The 23,021-nt window shown below is 33.3% G+C and overlaps 1 protein-coding gene across 1 annotated transcript; it reads left to right on the top strand.

Moving 5' to 3' along the window:
* The first annotated feature begins 1,694 nt into the window (after nt 1-1,694).
* LOC144970362 (translation factor Guf1, mitochondrial-like) lies at nt 1,695-22,778 on the top strand. The gene is made up of 18 exons (XM_078909923.1): nt 1,695-1,811; nt 3,045-3,195; nt 4,517-4,643; nt 5,555-5,700; nt 6,163-6,243; nt 6,813-6,974; nt 7,181-7,245; nt 8,200-8,312; nt 9,673-9,763; nt 10,904-11,033; nt 11,490-11,599; nt 14,599-14,726; nt 16,120-16,190; nt 18,229-18,330; nt 18,741-18,874; nt 19,482-19,527; nt 19,922-20,134; nt 22,157-22,778. Exons 2-18 carry the CDS (start codon nt 3,073-3,075, stop codon nt 22,280-22,282), a joined length of 1,968 nt encoding a protein of 655 aa, XP_078766049.1. The 5' UTR covers nt 1,695-1,811; nt 3,045-3,072; the 3' UTR covers nt 22,283-22,778.
* The last annotated feature ends 243 nt before the right edge of the window (nt 22,779-23,021 follow it).

Below are 23,021 nucleotides of genomic sequence, written 5' to 3'. Positions count from 1 at the left end.
TTTTCAAACTCGAATAAACACCCCAAAAAAATAATTTCATCCAGAATGAAGTTAGTTTTAAAAATCACTAATAGAACTGATTTATCTAATTATATCATTCAACAAATTTTAGAGTTAGTATAGATGTATAATTTCAATGGGACAGATAAAAATGAATGTAAGAAGGAAACTTCTGTCCAGGGCTTTCTCAAACAAACAAAAAACAAACAAAAAATCAAATAAAAAACAACAAGAACACCCCCCCCCCCCGCAAAAAAAAAAAAACAACCAAAAAAAAAACCAAACAAACAAACAAACAAAAACAGTCAATCAATTCAGGAGGAATGCTATTGAATCCTTGCTAAATTAAGACTTGATAATAGCTATTCAGGCCGTGATAATAAATGTCATGAAAAATTAAAGGGAAAAAAAGAAATTGAAGAACAAAAAGTACTGAAGATATATTAATTAAGAATGTCACAAATGGCAACTCTTGGAGTTCACAATGACTAAACATTCAACAAATTCGTTCTCGAGAGATTAAACCAGATTCCCATTCGCAAGAATTGGGACAATTACATGATGAAGGCAAGAGCTAATATAACAACTTTGTACAAGTCTCAAATGGCTTAAATAAAAGAGACATAGACCAAAAGAAAATGAAATCAAATGGAGTGTAAGAGTATCATTGGACAGTCCTCGGATCACTTTTGTCTCGGCGTATGCGAGTTGATCTAAGGCGTTTGTAATAATATATAACAATAATAATGATGATGGTGATGATGCTGATGATGATGATGATATAATAATAATAATAATAATAATAATAATAATAATAATAATAATAATAATAATAATAATAATATAATAATAAAATAATAATAATCGTTCTTATATTATAGTGAATTTCACATCAATGTCTAAGGGCCAAGGCTGTGTGTACCCTGCTCAGGGCGCTTTACATCAGATCGGAACAACGAAATCACAATTCTGCAGGTCATGATTCACACAAAGATTTTCTAAAAATAAGAGGTCTTGATCTTTTTTTCTTGAAGTCTGTTTTGCTTGTTGTTGATCACACGTCTATGGGCAGTCCACTCCAAATAAAGGGGTCAATTATCGTCTGAACCAGTTAGCCTTGTTCTGATCGCATGATCGCCAGAAAATTTCAGCGTGATCTCGGGACTGACAGCAAGCGTGTCAAGCTTGATCTCCTGGTATCAACATATTATAGGCAATATCGAGACCTTTCAAGATGCAGCACAAACGATCAAGAAAATAGCATCATCTCTCTTTCGCTCTGCGAGTCGACAAAATGGCTTGACGAATAAGAAAAAGAAGAAGAAGAAGAAGAAGAAGAAGAAGAAGAAGAAGAAGAAGAAGAAGAAGAAGAAGAAGAGGAGGAGGAGGAGGAGGAGGAGGAGGAGGAGGAGGAAGAACAAAGAAGAAGAAGAAGAAGAAGAAGAAGAAGAAGAAGAAGAAGAAAGAGGAGGAGGAGGAGGAGGAGGAGGAGGAAGAGGAGGAGGAGGAGGAGGAGGAGGAGGAGGAGAAGAAGCAGGAGGAGGAGGAAGAGGAGAAAATAGAACGTTATAATCTCTCTCTCTCTCTCTCTCTCTCTCTCTCTCTCTCTCTCTCTCTCTCTCTCTCTCTCTCTCTCTCGTGTCTCAAAGAAAATTTAGTAATTTACGAGTTCCAAAGCTGAAAGACGAAAACTACGAAGCTTAATAACCGCTACACTACTAAAAGTCTCAAATTATTATTTCTTTCCTCTTGACTTTCACTTTCGACTTTCACTCCACTTCACAAAGACAAGACTGAAAATTTCCTTGATGGTAAGTACAACTTGTGTAAGCACTAAGCTCTCAACCTTCCCGTGTGATCAAAATATTTTCTGAAACTCAATTTACCTCTTATTTGTTCATAACAATATATGACATATATATTCCATATCGACGAAGAGAATCAATGCTGGAAATGGAAAGATATCAAATCCTCATACTCCTACTCCTACTACAAGTTGTAGGAGTAGCTAGTACAACTACAACTACAACACAACTACATTGACCATTGACATTACTCCTACTCAACTCCTACACATACCATCTAGCCACAACTTTTTAAAAATCTCAACACTGGGACCGATTTCATATTCTCAAAAGTGAATAGATGTTCATAGTTTCACAAAAGCATCTGATCTGTGCATAATCACTGGTATTACAGCACTGTCTGTGTATAATTAATTCAGTCATCTACTTCTACTCTTCCATCTTGATTGCTAAAGGAGCTCTACGATATAACGAGACGTAAGGAGTGAGGACAATTGGCTCACATTTGTGTTTTTGCACACAGCATCAATGGGTAGTGGAAATACTATCTACTGTCACCTCTGTGTTTAAATTCTGATTATTAATGATCGATGATAGATAGGTATTAGAGGTTTATACCTGTAGCTAATACCTGTGCAGTCAGAAGGTAAATGGGGTGTCTCAAGTGTCTCCCTGTTGGCAGTTGATTGAGGACTTTTTGCTCTATGTCTTGTATTATGTATTGATTCTTTATCTACATATAATCTAATTATAGCCAAAAGAGATGAGTTTTAACTTTTTTTAAAAAAATCTGTTTCGAAATTTATAATACAAGAGCACAGAGTAAGTGGAATAGAAATCTACACCGAAGAAGCTTCGCAATCATCAGTCTTTTAATTTTGTGTTCCCCATTTTTGTGCAATACATACTGACCATACACACAACTAAAATGTGTGATCGGGTATAGTCATTGATTAAGAAAAAACAAAGAACTCCAGAAGGTAATGTGGCAGGGTACAACAATATATTTTAATTTCATTGGAATGAATTCAATTAAGATTTATACATTTTCCATTAAATTTTTAAAAAATCATCCATTTTAAATTCTCATTGAAATACAATTAAAGCATGATTTAAGCTTATAATATTACCTTAACTCGTGCTGGCTATTTGATTTCCAAGTTTTACATTGATTCCTTTTTGTAATTTGTTATACAACATTTGTTATTTTTCTTCTTTTTTTTTTTTTTTTCATTTCAGTTGTCCCAGAAGGGTTCAGTGTTTGAATATGATTGGATCACATGTTTGGAGGAGAGTTATGATTCAACGATGTCACAGACATATTGATATCCTTTGTCGCAGAAGCAAAAATTTGCTTTTTCATCCATCTTTCTCGACAAGTTCAGCTCTGGTAGTTATGTTTTTTATAGATGATTTTATCATGTGAATATTGAACAAATTAAGCTGTGTAAATCCCATATCACTTAATATTATTATTATTATTATTATTATTATTATTATTATTATTATTATTATTATTATTATTATTATTATATTATATATTAATTTGTTATTAATTTATTTTTTATTAATTATTATTATTATTATTATTATTATTATTATTATTATTATTATTATTATTATTATTATTATTGTTATTATATTATTAATTTTGTTTTTAATGTTATTAATATTATTATTATTATTATTATTATTATTATTATTATTATTATTATTATTATTATTATTATTATTATTATTATTATTATTGTTATTATATTATTAATTTTGTTTTTAATGTTATTAATATTATTATTATTATTATTATTATTATTATTATTATTATTATTATTATTATTATTATTATTATTATTATTGTTATTATATTATTATTTTGTTTTTAATGTATTTAATATATTATTATTATTATTATTATTATTATTATTATTATTATTATTATTATTATTATTATTATTATTATTATTATTATTGTTATTATTATTATTATTATTATTATTATTAATATTATTACTATTATTATGTTATTAATATTAATATTATTATTTTTACCTTTATAATGATTTATTCTTATATTCAATAGCGATGAGATATTTGCTTTCAGAGCAGTATTACAATTTTTTAGACAGACACGATGCTGTTATCAGCAAGGTACTCATTTTCAACTTTAAATTAATGAGAGAATGCGAGTAAAGTATGAACTTAAGAACTCAGCGATGTGTCACCCACAGCATAAGCATAACTCGAGCCACTGACCTACAGGTCATGAGACGAAAGTCCACATAGTCTCCTATTGAACAGTGGTCTAGTGCTAAGTAATAATTGGATTATTTCAAAATTATTGTATGCCCATTATTGATTATATATTCTTACCTTATACCAAATTCGATCACTTTCATCAAATTTTAAATGCCTTTATCCAAGGAGTTATCTTTGCCCACTGAATTGACTCAGCTATGCGTGAAATAAGTGTCTCAAATTCAAAGTTGATTTTCTCAGAACTCAGTTTTTACTTTCTCCTTACTTGAAACGTTCATATCTTGGCAACGAGTGATAAGAATTTAATAAATTTGATATCAAAATGTTAGACATAAAACAATTTTTGCTTAGGTACAATAAACTCAATATTGAAAAACCCAACTTACTGTTTTGGAGGGGATTAGAAGGATTTCACTTTTTTACTACTGAAAATAATTTGTATATTTTTTGCACAGCAACAAATACAGAATCTATCTTTTGATCTAAAAGACTTCCCAGTTGAAAGAATTCGCAATTTTTCCATAATTGCTCATGTTGATCATGGGAAAAGCACATTAGCAGATCGGCTCTTGGAAATAACAGGTAGGACATTAGACAGATTTTATGTCCAAAGATGAAATGATACAGCTGCATCTTTTATGAAATTATGTGAAAATGCCTTTACATTTTTTTGGAGTTTGGGTATTTGGGTTTTTTGGTTTAACTGGAGATGTTACTCTTTAACAATATGGTACAAAATTATAGTCTCACTTGATGTATGTTTGAATATGTATCCTGGTTTTCATTCTACGTGTGTAAAAGAAAAAAATTAAATGTGACGATTAATAGATGATTTGAATTGCTCAAAATGGAAATTTCATCCCATATAGTTTATTATAGCATATTATCCTTTGAATATACTTTTGGAATTTACTCATTGCTATTTCAGGCATCTTAAGGTTAAGTACTTAAAGAATGAAAGCTGCTAAAACCTTAAAACATAATTTAAAAAAAAAAAGACTTGAGCTTTTAGAAAGAGCAATATCCACTAAACGTGCTCAAAGCACTTTACAGATGATCCCTGACCAACAGCAGCAAGTAACATGTAGAACGAGACATGACGCCTGTTAGGTGACATTACAATTTTTTCCGACAGAGACAACACTGTCATTAGTAAGGTACTCATTATACACGTGAGTAAAGAGCCTTTTCCAAGGACTCAACTATGCGCCGAGTGAGGCTCGACCTCTGGACTTTCCAATCCGTATCATACCATAAGACCACATAGCCGCAATTTGAAATGTTAGATAAATCATATTATCGAGATTTTGCAAACTTCCATGACAGCATTCTTATGGATCATTTAAGGATACTACAGAATTTTCAATTGCCCTATGTGGTATTATTATTACATCTGTTTCTCAGTGATCTCATGAACATAATGTAGAAAGATGGTTTATATTTTTGATTTGTATTGGTGGTGTGTAAGTAATCCTTTTTGTCTGTTTATAAAGGCACAATACCAAAGGGAGACAACAAACAAGTATTGGATCGTCTACAGGTAGAGAGAGAAAGAGGGATCACTGTGAAGGCACAAACTGCTACATTAGTTTACCATCATAAAGGGCAGGATTATCTTCTCAACCTGATTGACACACCTGTAAGTGTATAGCGTGAGACAGTACTTCAAAAAAAAAAAAGAGGTTGTTCACTCGATTAAAAGAAATTAATTTTACTATCAATTCATTATTTATAACTATATCACCATCATCATCATCATCATCATCATCATCATCATCATCATCATCATCATCATCATCATCATCATTATTATTATTATTATTATTAGTAGTAGTAGTAGTAGTAGTAGTAGTAGTAGTAGTAGTAGTAGTAGTAGTAGTAGTAGAGTAGTAGTGGTAGTAGTAGTAGTGGTAGTAGTAGCAGTGGTAGTTATATGATGATGATGATTATTATTATTATTACAAGCAATAGAAAATATGATAATGTTACCTGAGTTTCAGTGTGTTAATGAACTCTTAAATACAAAGCTGTGTGCATTTCCTTGAAATCAGAATAAAGAACGCAATTTTTAAATTGTTATTGAATTCATGTTCTAATCAAGGGTCATGTAGACTTCCATTATGAAGTGTCAAGGTCTTTGGCAGCTTGCCATGGAGCAATCTTGTTGGTGGATGCCAATCAAGTAAGGCCGTCTAATTTCTTCCAATGTTCTTTATAAACCTACAGCTTCAGACAGAGTAATTTTATCAGCGCATATGTTTATATATTTATTGATGTTAATGTTATAGATGCACTTTTACTTTTACATAGCTTTTATTTCTATTTCGTTTATTTACAACATTGCTTTATGAAATTATATTAGTATAGTGTTTTTATAATGTTTATATATTTATTCTTGTAATACAAGTTAATAGAACCAATTCCCTTATGGATGAATAGAGTATATTTATTTATATGTTTATTAATATATTTTTTATTTATTTATGATAGGTCGTGACCTAGACTTCATTATTCAAGTCTCATAGTCCAAAATGACATTGCATGACTATTGTGGAGACACCCTTAAGCAAACACAAGTTATCGTTCATCACAACTATTTAGCAATCAGGTTTATGTATTATAATTGTTTACCACTAATGTAATGCTATATAGTCACATAAAACATAAAATTTCTTTTTTAAAGTGTAATGCAAGCTATCTATTCATGAAAATGTTTGTTGCTATCCTATTTTTACACGTGTATACTTACAGGGCATCCAGGCACAAACTGTGGCCAATTTTTACTTGGCATTTGAGTTGGACTTGGACATAATTCCTGTCCTCAACAAAATTGACCTTCCGAATGCTCAACCGGATATGGTTGCTGAGCAGATTTATAACGTTTTTGATATTGACAAGTCTGAAGTCCTGAAGGTGATGAGTATTATCAACTTTTTAAATTGTTCATCATTAACAACAACAACAACAACAACATCGATAATCAAAACAAAACAACAAAAACAGCAACAACACTGTCATTTTCATCAGTAATCATTATTCATCAATGACCATCCATATTTACATTATCCGCTTGCAACTTTCAGTGAACCCTTTTAAGATAAATTCACTTATGTTTTTAGGTTTCAGCTAAACAAGGCAAAGGAGTCACTGAAATCCTAGATGCTGTTATAGAAAGACTACCATGGTGAGTAGAGTTTTGGATTTTTAATCTTGTTTATTTTCCCTACGCTGCACCACAACAGAGCCCAACATAATTTTATGTTGAATATCAAGAATATCAACAAACTTCAGGATTTGATTTGAAAATAGATTACTAATATGTCCAATAAAATGCTGACCTGCACAGCTGCGAAAAACACCTCACAACATTAGAACATTTTTTATATTAGATTGGTCTGCAAGACTTCCTATACTGGCAGCTTCTCAGACTGGTTCAGATCTGTTTTCTGTTCCCTTAAGTATATTTGATATTCATATTAATGAAACAGTGAAACATGTCAATGTTTATCATATGTATAATATATAGTATTTAATTTATGTGCAAAGTATTTTTTTTTTAAATTCTTATGTCGGTGAAAAGGTCTTACTGATTTTAAATTAGATTTTATTAAGAAAATATACATCATTATTCTTTTTTAAAATATTATTTTCATATTTTGTTGTCATTGTTAATGGTTGTTGTTACTTATAAACGATGTATGCATAATATGTATTTTTACCGACAAGAAATAAAGCAATCTCCATAAACAAACCTAAGTCATCTGATATCCACAAATCGTTTATTAATATTTCAAAACAAAAATATTAAACATAACAATGCCTACTCACCAGTACTTATTCCACAGGCAGATCACAAACAAACATTTATATAATTCTTTAATTAACCTTAACCAAGTAGTGAATTATCAGGTAAACCAATAAATAGCACTTGGCAAGAATGATAACTCACATCCTAGTAAACTAGGATCTGTAACTCTTCATGACATAGAGATGATTTATTGTCACTTGTTGTCACTCCTGGGGTGCTGTTATTTTAATTATTTTATTCACGTTTTTTCTTAATGCTCCATATTTTTTTAATATAATAATGTTGAATAGTTTTATTAATTGCATTGTTGCATCTTTCCCATCATTATAGTCCACACTATGAGCGAGCAAAACCTTTGAGGGCGTTTGTTTTTGATTCCTGGTATGACAGATTCAAAGGAGTTGTGGCTCTTGTGTCCATTTGTGACGGCACACTCTCCAAAGGCAAGTTCTTACTATGATGTTTACTGTACACAAATCTATTAATGACTTTAACTTTTATAGTTATCAATCTGCTCTATTTATATTTTTTTTTGGAGGGGAAAATAAACCATCAATTTTCGGAGTAGATAGGTTTCTTTTGTTTAAATGAAGTATCAACGCTAATGACATCTTGCAATTGATCCATCCTTTCTGAGTATTTTGATACCAAATTTATTGTTGAAAAATTTGATCAGATTTCTATTTGTTTTTTTTGTTGTTTTTTGTATTTTTTTTGTTGCTAATTTTCAAAGGTAAAACGTCATATCTTGAGAGGAATTAAAATGAACTTCTAAGATTTCGACTGCGTACATAGCAGTATTAAAATTAAATTACTGATAAGAAAAATATGCTCAACTTTTTTTCAAATGGCTAATCAGACAAGAAACAAAGAAAAAACACCAAAGAAATTTTTTTTTTGATTTGTATTTTCAAATAAAGACATCAACGAACAATAAACTAGCGTGATAAACTGGCGTCCTATTTAAGGGATATCTAACAATTGCTACTGTCTCTTGAATGCTACATGAAGTAGGATAAACTCCAGCTCCATGGGTTTAATGGCGGTAAAGGTGTTTAATATAACGTTTGAATTATTGCATTTCAACTCATATCATGCATTATGAAGGACCATTAGACCAATTTAAAGGGTAATGAATGAATCTCACTGGAATATCTGAGCATCAGAGTCATTTGCAGTCAATTACAATTTGTCATTTCAGCTGTTACCAAGTACTAGTTTTGTTTAGATCAATACTCCCGTAGATTCATTGAATGATGAATGAAATATAATTCCAATTGAAAAGAAAAACGGATAATCTATTTTGCTGAAGTATTGTTTTTATCTTACTGAAATATTGCATCTAAAATGTTTCAAACTTTGTAAATTTTGCTTTTTGATATGATATTTTGAAGTGATAAATAATCACTGAAAATGTATCAGGAAATATGACATCAAAAGAATGCAATCTGTAAATTTTCCATCCAGTACCACTAAACTGCATTCAAATCTGCTTTGTAATTCTTATGTTAAAGACAAATCAACCAGTATCTGGTTTGTAGCACGGACACATTGTTTACAATTTCCTTTTTTTTTTCTAGGTCAATCAAGAATTAAGCTTTCAATATATTCTATTTTTGAACATGTTATATTTTAATAAGTAGACACAAATTTATAATTTTATGATAATTTCTATGGATAACTAAGTGCTATTTTTCCCCCAGTTTTGAACACTTACCAAAAATGACTCAAATTTTCTTCCATTACTCTGAAATGTATTCATTTATTTTTCTTTAACTAAAGAAGTATATTTTTTTATATCAGGAGACAAAGTCACTTGTTCCAGTACACAGAAGACATATGAAATCACAGAACTTGGAGTGATGCATCCAACACAGATTGCATGTCCCACTTTGTAAGTTATATGTGATCCACAATCTCAAACCGGTAGTATGTTGGAGTGGTACTGATGCTGAAAATTTAATTTATTGTCAAAAATTGGGGTAATCAAATATATTTTATTGGAGATGGGAAAAAATATAGTTTCGTAAAGTCCATTATTCCCAAATTGAATATTTGTTATTATTTTCACTTTAAATTCACTTTTTGGTATTCTGTTCACTCACAACATAATACCATGTTGACACATTTAATTTATGATAGATGCTTTATCTTATTGTATGAACATAGTCAATCAATATGTTAGTTTCAGTCAGTCATACTTTCAAAACTACCAATCTTTTTCAATCTTTTAGGATATTATATTTGATCTGTTACCTGTTTGAAAAGATGAACACCTATCCTTACACAATTTGAAATTATGCAGGGTTTCATACGACTTAGTCTTAGACATATGCAAACTCATGGACTACCAAACATGTTTCTGGGTGGGGTCTTTGACCTCCCATGGCGGTCAGGATGTCACGCTGTGTCTTCTATCCCCTTATATCTGTTTTTCGAGTTGCTTTATGACTGTGTCGTGGAATGGGATTACTTAGTTTTGTCCTTGACTGGGAGGGAAGCATATAATGTATGGTTTTAGTTTTGGTATGTGATATTGTTTTCCTTGTAAATCATCTCTCTGTTTTGTACTGTTAGTTGTGTATTCTGTTTTGGATGTATTCTGAAAAGATGTAAGTGTATTCCTCTATGTGGGATCCTGTGCTGGTATCTGGATGAGACTTTAAGGTTATCTCAAACTAAGTACATTGATGGTATGCTCTTGGCATCTACATATGTTCCCTATATGAACCAATTCCCCTTTGTCTTACTTTTTCTTGTGTGCTTTGATTTTAAATCTAGAATATCTTGACTATTCCATTTTCTTCTTTTTACTGGGGCTAAAATGACCTACATGTGTTGCAAGAGCCGAAAAACTCTAATAAATTTAAACTTATATTTTGATCACAAGATCATTTTAACTTCTGGACTGAAATAAATGTCATTTGTAAATTTACTAAATTATGAAAGGCTTCAGATTGTTACCAAGATACAGTACTGTTTTGCCTCTAAATGTACCTAATCATTAATTACTTTAAAATTTGTAACCGACTAGATATGCCGGTCAGGTTGGCTATGTGATGATGAATATGCGAAACACCAGTGAGGCCCGGATAGGTGACACATTCTATCATGAAGGCAAACCAGTAGAGGCTATGCCTGGATTCAAGAAAGCTACCCCAATGGTAAAATTGTTTACATGGTTTTACATATTCTGCAATCTTAATAAGAAATAAAGACTATCAATAAATTGCCATTTTTGTTTCTTTTGGTTATGTTTTTTTTGTTTTTGTTTTGGCCTGTAGGCGTTTTTGTTCTCGTTCTTTTAAAAAATTCAATACTTTTTTTTGTTATTCACTCAGATTATGTTTAGAATAATAATATGGAATGGATTGCCATATACGTTTTTGTTGTTTGTTTTGATTTTTGAATTGATCATTTTCTTTTATTGGTCTTAAATGTAAATTCTATTGTCATAAATATTATTTTGTATGTCAAACACCTCTTGTGTATTTTCGAAATAATTTGCTTGTCATCATTCTTGTTTTATCGAGTTTATCGTTCAAATTTTATTGATCCAAAAGATCATCAATAATCAATTTAAATAATGTTTATTTCTGTTGTTACACACACATATAAAGGTATTTGCTGGAATGTTCCCGATGGACCAATCAGAGTTCCCTATGTTGAGAAATGCCATTGAGAAACTGACATTAAACGACAGAAGTGTTCAAGTTAAAGTAGACAGCAGGTTAGTGAATTATTACAGTGCATCTCAGGTACAGCGACCTCAGATCCAATGAAACCTCGGATTTAAGGAAATATTTTCAAATCCTTGTTTATCATTATCTATTTGACACTACTAAATCTACCTCACATTCAACAATGTTCATAACCGCACACCTCGGCTACAACAATATAATCAAACCTGCAAAAATAATAATAATAATAATAATAATAATAATAATAGATCTTTATTGTCCATAAATATGGCAATTTGTCATTTAGTTACACTTGTTATAACGTTATATGATAACTATAATATTGAACAGATATTTCACTCCTACTTATTCTCTCTCTCTCTCTCTCTCTCTCTCTCTCTCTCTCTCTCTCTCTCTCTCTCTCTCTCTCTCTCTCTCTCTCTCTTCCTCTCTTTCTTTCATGCGTGCGATATACACAACATAGACATATTCATTTCATTTTCAATTTGTTACATTTTCGGCAATTCAACACCAAATATTATCATCATTATCAATTGGTCACTTAATCTAACATTAAATTAATTAATCAGTCAACGTATCTATCCTTGGTTTTGCTGTACCATATGAAATATTCAACATTTTTATTGCTGATGGAACCAACGTTGATTTATACTTGTTAGTTCTACATTTAATCTGACAAAACCTTCTCCCAGATGGTAAAATACTAAATTCATGGTATAAGATATGTTTTTTATTGTTGGTAATTGTGAATGCTTTCCTTTCTATTGCTTTTCCATGAATTCTTTCTACTCCATCAAGAGGATGGTTTATTATTTTTGATGCCTCTTTGTAATTCTAAATCATCATACAACGCTTTACATAATATTAAGCGAAGGATAGGTCTTCAATCAACAAATCGCGAAATAAGATGAAATTAGCGGTGCAATTTTGTGTCGGAAGTAAACATAGCCGCCGCCATTTCGATTGTCTCGAGACAAAAACATTGATACGAACGATTTTTCCGAGTGGGGACAAAACTGGCATTCCAAAGTAAGTGAGCGTTATTACACACCGATATTGTCTTTTAGACTACTTTCACAATATAGTACACGAGCAATAACAGACCTGTGAATTCTGAGTCAATTAACTGAATTCAGTCAATTCATCAAATTCAAATATTTTTAAAAAGGAAAGAAAGAAATAATTCATGAATCGTAGTTGAATGACCGTAAAGTAATTAGGAATGTTCCACAGCGCTAAGCATAGCTCATGGGCCGTTTATATTAACAATGGATATATTGCCAAGGCTAAGCGATGCTTTTTAGAATTGCTGTGCCTGAACATATCCCAGTGTATTTTCACACAGCCTTCCTGAAATTATTTTTTCACTTTCCAAACCTGTCGTGATCCCAATGGTAGCCAATTTTAACTGAGCTGCCGAGCCATAAATTTCACCGTTTCGTCTAAGCCAAAATTGACCACATTTACATGGTGGAACGTAAAAGTATGAAAAAGTAAAATGCGAACACCGGAAGTGCGTTATGTAGACACCTTCAAATCGAAAGTTATATGATTGCTACAAGCATATCTCGATTGCCTCATGTTGTAAACAAACTGCTCCACTCACTTTTCTGAATTAAAAACAAACTGGTTGACAGTTTCTTCACTGATTGGGTACCTAATTATAAGAAACAATGGTAAATAGCCTAATTAATTCCCACACAAATTAGTTTTCCTCCATTGTTTTGCTCACATGAGCTTGCTGTTTACTATTCATTTCGATTCTTTGGATTTTTCCGATACGAAGAGTTTCAGATTCAGCTTCAGTCAATTTTTATAGAGCTCATTTACAGGTCTACAATAAAGGGTAGGGGCATTGTGTAGATGTATGTGAGTATGTTTATTTATGGCAAGTGGTGACACGACTTAGAGACAGCAGCATCAACACTCACAGTCACATGTCAATGGGATAATTTTGTCTCTCCTTGTTCCTTGAATGGCTATGTTTGTGTGGTAAAGAACTGAACAATTGTGCATGAAAGGTGTCAGAGAAAGCAAGAAAGAAAAATACAAGAAAATAACCATCCCATAAAATCAGTCGATCTCGACTGGGGATTGAACTTCAGATCTGATTACTGGTCAGATGTGCTACCATTATTTTTCTTTCTTGCTTTGTCTGGCACTATATTCATGCACACTTATTCAGTTCTTTATCTCACACCGGTTCCTACTCCTTAATTTCATAATTTTATGTTGGTGTGTTAGGTTGGGTGCTTCTGCGCATCATTGCAAAAGACAATATGCTAAGAAGAGTGGGACATGAGGGAGTGAGAATATTACATATTACATTTCTGAGGTGATGACATTACCCCAGTCAAGAAGGGGTTGAAGGTCAATCCTACAATTGTCGGGGTGCTTGAGGGGTAATGTGGCAGGGTGGTGGTGGGGGTATTCTAGTTTATTTTAATTACATGCAAAGTTATATCCCTTGTATAATAATATCAAAAATGATACCTCAGATTCAACTAAACCTCAGTTATAATGAACATTTACCTCCAGTGACTTCGTTATAATCAAGGTGTAGTGTATAAAAATGAATTGTTGGGTTTTGATACTGATCTGATCTACAAAAATAATGTATAGTGTGTGATATTTGATCTTAATCATCTCAAGATTTATGATAAAAGTCAGTTTGGTATTTATGTGAATTAGTGTTTAATTTTTCAACTTCCTGTTGGAAAGACACTCCTTATCCACGAATAAAGAAAATTTGTTTAGTTTCATACTTTAGTTCATCGGATATTCGTAACATTGCAAGTCATATTATTTTGTCATTATCTTATATCACCTCTTTTCACTGATTTACAAAATAAAATGCTGCTCTTATCTCTGGAATCATCCAGTAAATCTACAGCATGAATATAAATAGTTCACGGTCAAAATATATCTTTGTTTTTTGGGGGTTTTTTTATTACTTTATGTTGACTGAAATTTGATTAGCTCTTGTGTGAAATGGATATAATTATTTTCCTTCTGTCAAAACACATAGTCCAGCTCTTGGTCAAGGCTATAGACTAGGATTCCTTGGACTGCTCCACATGGAGGTATTCAACCAGAGGTTAGAACAAGAATTTGATGCATCTGTCATTACAACAGCTCCAAATGTGGCTTACAAAAGTAAGTAAGACGTAGAATGTAGTTCAGAAATCCTAGCATAAAAATCCAGCAATCACCATATTTTCTCTACTCTTTGTTAAGTTTTTATTATGTACATTTACATCGAAATTTCAAAATTGCAGAAAACCCAAAACATGTTGCACAGTTTGTGATATCTTTTCAGTATTGTAATTGGATTCAATAGTCTAATGTCGCGTTGCCCAGCAATGGCGGCCATCGTGGTTCTAAACAAAGAAATCGGTACTTTTTATTCGTCATGCTGGCTAGAACTCTTCATATGTCTGGTGATCAGAATGTGTAAAACATGATCGGATTTATAATGTTTTTTTCCCTCTGGATACGCTTTTATGCTCGTCGGAGAAATATTTCATAAAGGCGTCCGCCATTGTTCCAATAGTTTAGAGCCAGTTACTAAGTTACCATGCGTCATTACGAGGGAAGTGACGTTACGACTGTTGAAGCATATTGCAATTATTGTTTGATAAAGTGGGTCCCAGGTCTACACATAAACTCACAGATACTCTCTCTCTCTTTCTTTCTTTCATTCTTTCTTTCTTTCTCTCTCTCTCTCTCTCTCTCTCTCTCTCTCTCTCTCTCTCTCTCTCATTATTCACACACTCATAATAATGTCAAGATACTCATACAAGAAAATGGAAGAACTGACAAGAAATAAAACTAAATTTACTTCAATTGACTTGATGTGGCTTATAGACAAATGTTTTCCGACGTTTTTACAGCATTAAAATACTCCATTTGTTTTAAAGTTGTTTTATTTTTCAAATTCATCAAAAGTTTTAGAGAAATAAACGTGGAATTAATAAAATAAGTATGTGCATTTCTATAGTGCATTTCCACATTCCATCATGCTCATTGAGCTTCACAACCTTTTTTTAAATTCCTATCTCCAACGGGCCATTTGCAACCATATTTCCATTTCATATAATACAAGTAGCCTATGGGGCTCCCTTTTTGCACTAACACTCTTACAGTTTAGCCAAGTTTTCAATCAAACGCAAATGGGTTCTATTTATGTAACTTAATTGGTCCAGAAGCATTCAGCTTGTTCTCTTCCATCCAACCCCACGTAATCTTATATGGAGTTTTTTTTCAGTTGTGCTATAGAGATTGTATTCTTTTTTGGGCTGTGAAGGGAGAAAATGTCTGAGGTGCTCACTATATTAAAGGGCCTGATGATTTGGCGTTTGTTTCAGTTTCTTTTTTTTCTTCTTTTATATGTATGTGTATGTGTGTGAAAGGAGGGGGGGGGAGATTATTTCCAGGTCTATGAATGCTACCTACTGAAAGGTCACTTACTTATTCAATTATTTTTGATTGATTGATTTGTCTATTTATTGATTTTTAAAGTCATTTTTTTTTATGGATGTTCATTCAGTGAAAATCATGGGAGAGAAGAATATTAAGCATTATGGATCAGATGAAGTTACAGTCCTCAATCCTTGTCTGGTGAGCATTGCTTTTGATTTTCAGATTGATGCTATGTCTTGAGCTTGAGCTTTTTTATAGTGCAATATCGACTCAACATGCTCAAAGTGCTTTACAAAGGGTCCCTGACAAACAGCGTCACGTAACAAGTAGAACGAGACATGACGCCTGTTAGGCGATATTACAGTTTTTTCCAACAGGGACAATGCTGTTAACATCCAAGTTTTCATTTGACACCTGAGTGTGGTGAGAGAATGTGAGTAAAGAGCTTTTTCCAGGGACTCAACTATGCGCCAAGTAAGGGTCTAAAACCCAGCACCTTTGATCCGAAAGCAATTGCCATACCACAATACCACAGATCGTAATTATCCCAGGGCAATGCTTCCATCTTTTATTCTTCTCTTCAATAAAATTGTACGAGTCATGGCCTTAAAACTCTTATGTTTTGATCATTAGTCCCAGTGTCTTAGTGACTGTCTTAAATCCTTACAAAAAAAAGAGCAGTACTTCTGAGCCAATAAGCCCGTGGAGGTGGATTTTATCCTGGTTTCTATAGCATGAAACGGACAATAGCAATTGCGTGCTACCGTTTGAATACTTTCCACCAGATTTAACAGATCTAGCTACCCAATCACTGCTGGGTGGGCAGGGGGTTTAAAAAACTCCTGACCACCCGGCATCGATCTCGCTCGGTCCCTTTAGTAAAGCAAGTGCTCTACCAACTGAGCTAGTGGACATCCTTAACTCCTTACAGGTAGGGTTCAATTTCACTCTGACCTGCCATTGGATCACACAGTTTTTCACCAAGAGAGCAGTAACAGCCCAAGACCCATGGGGTGACTGCCTGCTGCCCTGGGAAACGGGATTAGTTTGAGGATAAATATTATGCCAAATTATGACTTAACTCACTGTATACTGCTGGACGTCTTGTATCACTTTGGGTTTTCTTTTTCATCATCATCATCATCATCTGTGATTGCCTTACCATTGGTCTTCCATTTTATTCTTAATATTGCAGAGTTGTTTTGCTTACCAAGTCAGATTGTTGCCAAATTCTACTTTTTTTACCAATGATATAAAATAAGGGGAAAAAAAAACTGATGTGATGTTATTCCAAATATGATATCATAGTCAGTGGATTGCACTTAATTTTGTAAGTGAAAGCCTTTAAGCTCAGTCTTCTTTTTCTTTCTAACTCCCAGCCCTTTAATAAGCCTGGATTGTCTCACATTATGGCGCTGCACTTAGGCTGAGGCCTTGGTCAGTCTTACCTTATAACAGAGCCTAAAGAAAAAAATTCTCCTGGGGATGGATCAAGCGAATCTTATTTTTTAAATTTTAGTTTAATAATTTCTTCCTTTCTTTGACCGAGTTACTTTGCTATTAATTCTCTGTTAGTTATATTCAGATAAATCATAGACTTACTTAGACTTGACTTAGATGCCTTTCGCGTCTCGACCGAAAGATCGGGTCGCCTTGGCTGTTTCCAGTATTTCCTGTGTGAGGTGTCTCCAATATTGCCGGTCCTCTGCTAGGGTTCTCAGATTTTCAAGGTCCCCTGCCGTTATGAGACTAATGCTTTGTCCAAGTGTTGTGAGGTATTTGTTTAGGATCACAGGGAGTGTTGTGATCGGTCTTCCTCTGAAAAGGTTCCCGTGTTTTTGGAAGTATCCCGACATGGCTTGGTTTGCTGGTATGTTTTTGTCCCTGCGTAGTATGTGACCGAAAAGTTGCCATCGTTGTTGTAAAATGTCAAGGGAGATTGGTCTTTCTTTTGTGATCTTATAGAGTGATTCATTTGAGATCTTTTTGGGGTATTTGATGTCCAGTACCCTTCTTAGCTGTGTGCGATGGAAGGCATCCAGATGTTCTTCTTCGGATTTTGTCAACGCCCAAGTGCCGCAGTTATACAGAAGTACCGGTTTTACAAGATAAATCATGGGGAGAGAATATTGCTTTATGAGGTCACCGTATCTAGAAATTTATCCATGAATAGTTTAGATCCTCTCATTTGTTTTTCTTTTTATTTGTTTGTTTGTTTTATTTTTTTTCTCTCTAGATGCCAGATCCAAGTATCATTACAGAATATCTGGAACCCATGGTCAATGGAACGATTATCTCCCCTGCTGATTTTATTAATGAAGTCACCGTGATATGCTTGGTAAGATTTCGTCAATGAGTATAAGTATAAGACTTAATTTTCAAAAACAGAATACAATTTATGTTTACAACGATTCTTAATTCAAGAGTTGGAATTGAAACATATGAGTACATTTGATGCCAATGAATAATAACAGTTTGACGTATTTGCTTATTTTTTGCTCCACTATAGTTTATTGCTAAAACAATTTTTTTAAAAATAATTGTAAGATGTTTTGTTGAACCATTGCTAGGTTAACTTTATTGTTATTGTCATGACAATAAGTCGTAATAATTGCTCATTAAAGTACTTAAGGGTTGAAATGTATGAGAAACCAAGGCTCTTTCAATAACCAGAACAACAACAACAAAAGTCGTAACAAAGCAATTTAAAAACTGTACTAATCTTTCAAAATATAAATGCATTGTCAGAATCGTCGGGGTCAAGTGAAAGACCAGTCCTATATTGATGACAACAGAGTTATGATTCAAGTCAAATTCCCTTTGGCTGAAATTTTAGTGGATTTCTTTGATGAACTCAAATCAAAGTCATCAGGATATGCCAGGTAATTTAGTTTTAAGTTGATTTGTGCATTTATGTAAGTATAAATATTCATACAATGCCGGTCAGCAATTGTGCAAACATGAAGATAATAATAAAGAAGCCATTGGTGTTAAACAAATTGCTGCATCTGCCATCATCACAGCAACAACAACCAAAAGAAAAAATTGGAGGAATATAAGGATGATTTAAAGGAAGAAGAAAATCAGGATATTTAACCTAAGATGCTGCTAATATAAACGGAGAAAGAAAAAGATTGTATAATAAACGAGCCTTCCATGGCTGGACATTAAAAAATGTAACCTTTCACTTTCCGGATGCATGTAATGGAATTCTGTTGCATTTTCAAAGCTGCCTCGCCAGTGAGAAAATGTAATGCTTACATTCTCCATAGAGAGCATGTGTTGATTTGGACTCAGCTTCTATGCTAGTACTTTAAAATCTCTGCAAGAAATCTTATTACATATTTGAAAAATACATTTTTTTGTTCTGGAGATAATATAAAAAGATGCATATTTCACTTTATTTTGTAGATTGAAACTTGCATGAATTGTGATTTAATCGATTCAAAGTTAATGAAAATTATTTGTTTCTTTTCCTATATCAAACAGTTTTGACTACGAAGATGCAGGATATGAAGTATCAGAACTTGTCAAGGTATGAATTCCTATAGAGATTTTGGAAAGCTATAAAATCCATTTCCATATCGTACTCCAGTATGAATATTTAGTAGTACCTAATTATCTTAATTTTTCCACATTTGTTTTAACTATATATTACTCTATTTATTATTTGATTTGGGTCTTTTTTGGTTCTGTTTTTTTGTTTGTTTGTTTGGTTTTCAAATGAATTAGAACTGACATGCAAGCTCACAAATTTGAATCCTTAATTGTCTTTTTTTTTTTATTTGCATACTTTTTTCTCCACAACTTGCAATGGACATTCTATTTCTTACATTCAGATTGCGTCAATACTTTACCTTAATTCAATTCTGAACTATTTCTGAATAGAACTTTTATTCCCAATATATTTTTTTTTCTTGTCTTGCTAGATTACCTTTTATTTAAATGGTCGAGAAGTTGATGAAATGACCATGATAGGCCATATTACTAGAGCCAGAGACATTGCTCGAAGTGTATGTCTTAAACTGAAAGACACCATCCCACGCCAACAGTTTCTTATCTCGGTTCAGGGAAAGGTTGGGAGTAAAGTGGTTGCCAGGGAAGATATAAAGCCTTATCGGAAGGATGTCACTGCCAAATTGGTAAGAATATGTCCTTGGTTACAGATTTCATTTGCTTTTAATTTAAATTATTAGTAAGTGAAGATTTTACAGTAAATCAATCATGATCTGATGTCTATCATCTGGGCCAAAATATATATTTATTTTATTTCATTAACAAAAATAATTCTTCAAAACTGTAATACCTTTAATGTGGCTCTAATGGTAGTCATTGTTGAGCCTTCTACAGTACAGTTTGTGTTCACCTGCATTAGTTGCAACGGGAACTCAGCTACAATGGTAAATTTTTAAATCCTTGTTCTACCACCTATATGATTCATACAAAACATGCATGGCTATAACTATAACGGGGTAATATTTCTTGGAACATGGCTACAACAGGGGTGTGTGAGTTGCAAGTTAAGTACTCAGTCGAGAAAAACTACCAACTCAAGAAGAAAAGAGGAAGGCACACATAACTTATAGGGAACGGAGATGAGGTGGGAGTGGGCGAATTGCAGTTTTTGTCTGCACTATTGATGGTTCTCTGTGTACTTTATGTATCCATGACTATGCAATAAAAGGCTAGTGAGAGGTGCACGACTGACCGATTAACATGTTGATACATTTAGCCCAAGTATGTTATGCATAGAGTGAGGGATGTCTCGTAACTGATTAAATAACTATACCCAATGAGAATTAAGATGGTGAAGAGCTCACTGTGAAGCCTGAAATTAGGACTGTATGCTACTTAAGTTTTGAAGTGCACTGAAGGCTGTTAGTGGCGCAATTGGAATCAGTGGAAAGCTGAGAAAAGGTGGATAGTAGAATTAATCGTCGCATTGTTCCAACCTGCCTTGTGTCCTGAAGTAAGTGGAAGAGGGGGTCAGGTATGGTGATTTCAGGGATTGGGGGGGGGGGGTACAGGAATGGGAGTCACAGTCATGTCAGTTGTTATTCACTTAGGGGGGTAACTCGATATTCATTCAGGGAGGTAACTCGAAATGAGTATTTTTATTTACCTCACTAATGCTTCCCTTCAAAATCTGTATGCATGGATATACGTAATATTGGGACTCCACTACAAGGGGGATTTTTAGACAGTCCCACTATCCCCGTTGTATCCAAGTTCCATTCCACTGTACCTCTCCTCCTTTTTCTTTTTTAAACTTTTGTTGATTTTTACGACAATCAATTGCAATTTTTTGACAAATTTAGTTGATTTTTTGCTTGCAAAATTTGGGAATGTAGTTGCAAATTTGAGGATTTTATTTTACAAAAAAACCACCATGCCAGGTTATTGTGAGGTGATCAAATGTGCAGTTTATGCTGCCTTAAAGCACAACCCTCAGGAGGAGGCTTAGGTGTGCTTAATGCCAAAGCATGCTTATGTTTGAAGTAGACATAAACCAAAGATTTCCATGGATCAAATTTCAAGAGCACATTGCCCAGCGTAGTGATATATGTTTGTTTTTCTTTTCTTTTCATTTCTTTAATTTCATTTTTATTTTCGTAATTTCATGATGGTAAAAATTGAATAAAAACACTCAATTTGAAAAACATGAAGTAATTTGTCATAGGGGAGAATCTTGGTGATGAGAAGGTCTGACTTATTCTCGTGAAATGAATTCAGTAAATGAGCTGTAATTGCAATGCGAAACAATACTGTTGTACAGCCCTCGTAATTACCTCAAATTTATTTTGAAATGCAAGACTTGATTCCATAAAAACACGATTAGTGTTCAAGTTTTGAAACAGCTCTAAGTCTAAGAAGACATTTTGGTCACCACTTCCATTTTGCCATCTTCCCTTTACCTGAGGTAAATATCACTGTCCATTAATTCACCGGTCCATGGAAGTTAGAGGACAACAATCAGAATTAGATATGATCTAGTAATGCAGCGAGACTGAGGTTGAATTTACCAAGCTTAAAAGCGTGTAGTTTATATAGCAAAAATTCAGTAAGAGCTATTTAGCATGCTTGAGTTCCAAACATGCTTAATGACGTCTGTATAATAATAAAATCACCATTGCTTACAAGTTTGTCTTCTTTATTCTCTTTAGTATGGTGGCGATGTGACTCGCAGGACAAAACTTCTCAAGAAACAGGCTGAAGGCAAGAAAAGGCTCAGAAAAATTGGAAATATTGATATACCTAAAGATGCTTTTATACAAATTCTCCGCAAATAGTACTTTTTCTTGGAGGAGGGGACGGGGGGGGGGGGGGGGGGAATCTCAAAAAGGTGTGATCATGATCATCTACAGAAAATTATTATGAAGTTTTCAATGAATTTCTCTTTTCATCACATATCATTGTTAGTCTTAATTATTTTCATTGTTGCAATACAGTGGTGCAACCCCTGGATAACGACATCGCCTGGGACCAAAAAATTATGTCCTTATCCGGGGGTGTCGTTATTCCAGGATTTTCAACATGGCAGCAAAAGGAGGCGTGGTGAGACCCGTGATTACATAATAGCGTGATGTCCGGAGCAGTACCTGAGAAAAATCACATCTCAACAACTTTAGAATGTGTATTTCTCATGTCCTGTTTTCAAGGGTATACTAGTTATGCATTCACTCTCCACTCCAATGTGTATTGTCATTGTTTTGACCGTAAACAGTGTTGAGCACCATTTGACGAGTCTAAGAATTAATAATAAAAAATCAAGTGCCAATATCATAATAACACATCTAGTTTTGATTTTAATTTAAAATTAAAATGTTGCCAAACAGGGCTTTTACTAAAATGTATATCGTTATTTGGGGGAGGGGGGGGGGGGGTTATTACTGATAACATATAGCAAAAAAATCGGGACTATCCATCAATGTCGCCATCCAGAGGTTTTTTATTGGGACAGGAGATTTTTTTTTTACTTCAAGGAGCGAGAGTTGACTTGAAGCCAGTTGCCTTCTTTGCACCGATGAG

This window comes from Berghia stephanieae, chromosome 4, assembly GCF_034508935.2.
Source record: "Berghia stephanieae isolate SIO BIC M18660-M18661 chromosome 4, UCSD_Bste_1.3, whole genome shotgun sequence".
Taxonomy (NCBI): Eukaryota; Metazoa; Mollusca; class Gastropoda; order Nudibranchia; family Aeolidiidae; genus Berghia; species Berghia stephanieae.
This window is presented reverse-complemented; position numbering and strand designations above follow the sequence as displayed.

Bases quoted from the DNA above. Each gene is read 5' to 3' on its own strand.
- LOC144970362 (XM_078909923.1), top strand. From the start codon at position 3,073: ATGATTGGATCACATGTTTGGAGGAGAGTTATGATTCAACGATGTCAC. The intron at 3,196-4,516 runs GTAGTTATGTTT...TTTTTTGCACAG, and splicing joins TCTCGACAAGTTCAGCTCTG to CAACAAATACAGAATCTATC. The intron at 6,244-6,812 runs GTAAGGCCGTCT...GTATACTTACAG, and splicing joins TGTTGGTGGATGCCAATCAA to GGCATCCAGGCACAAACTGT.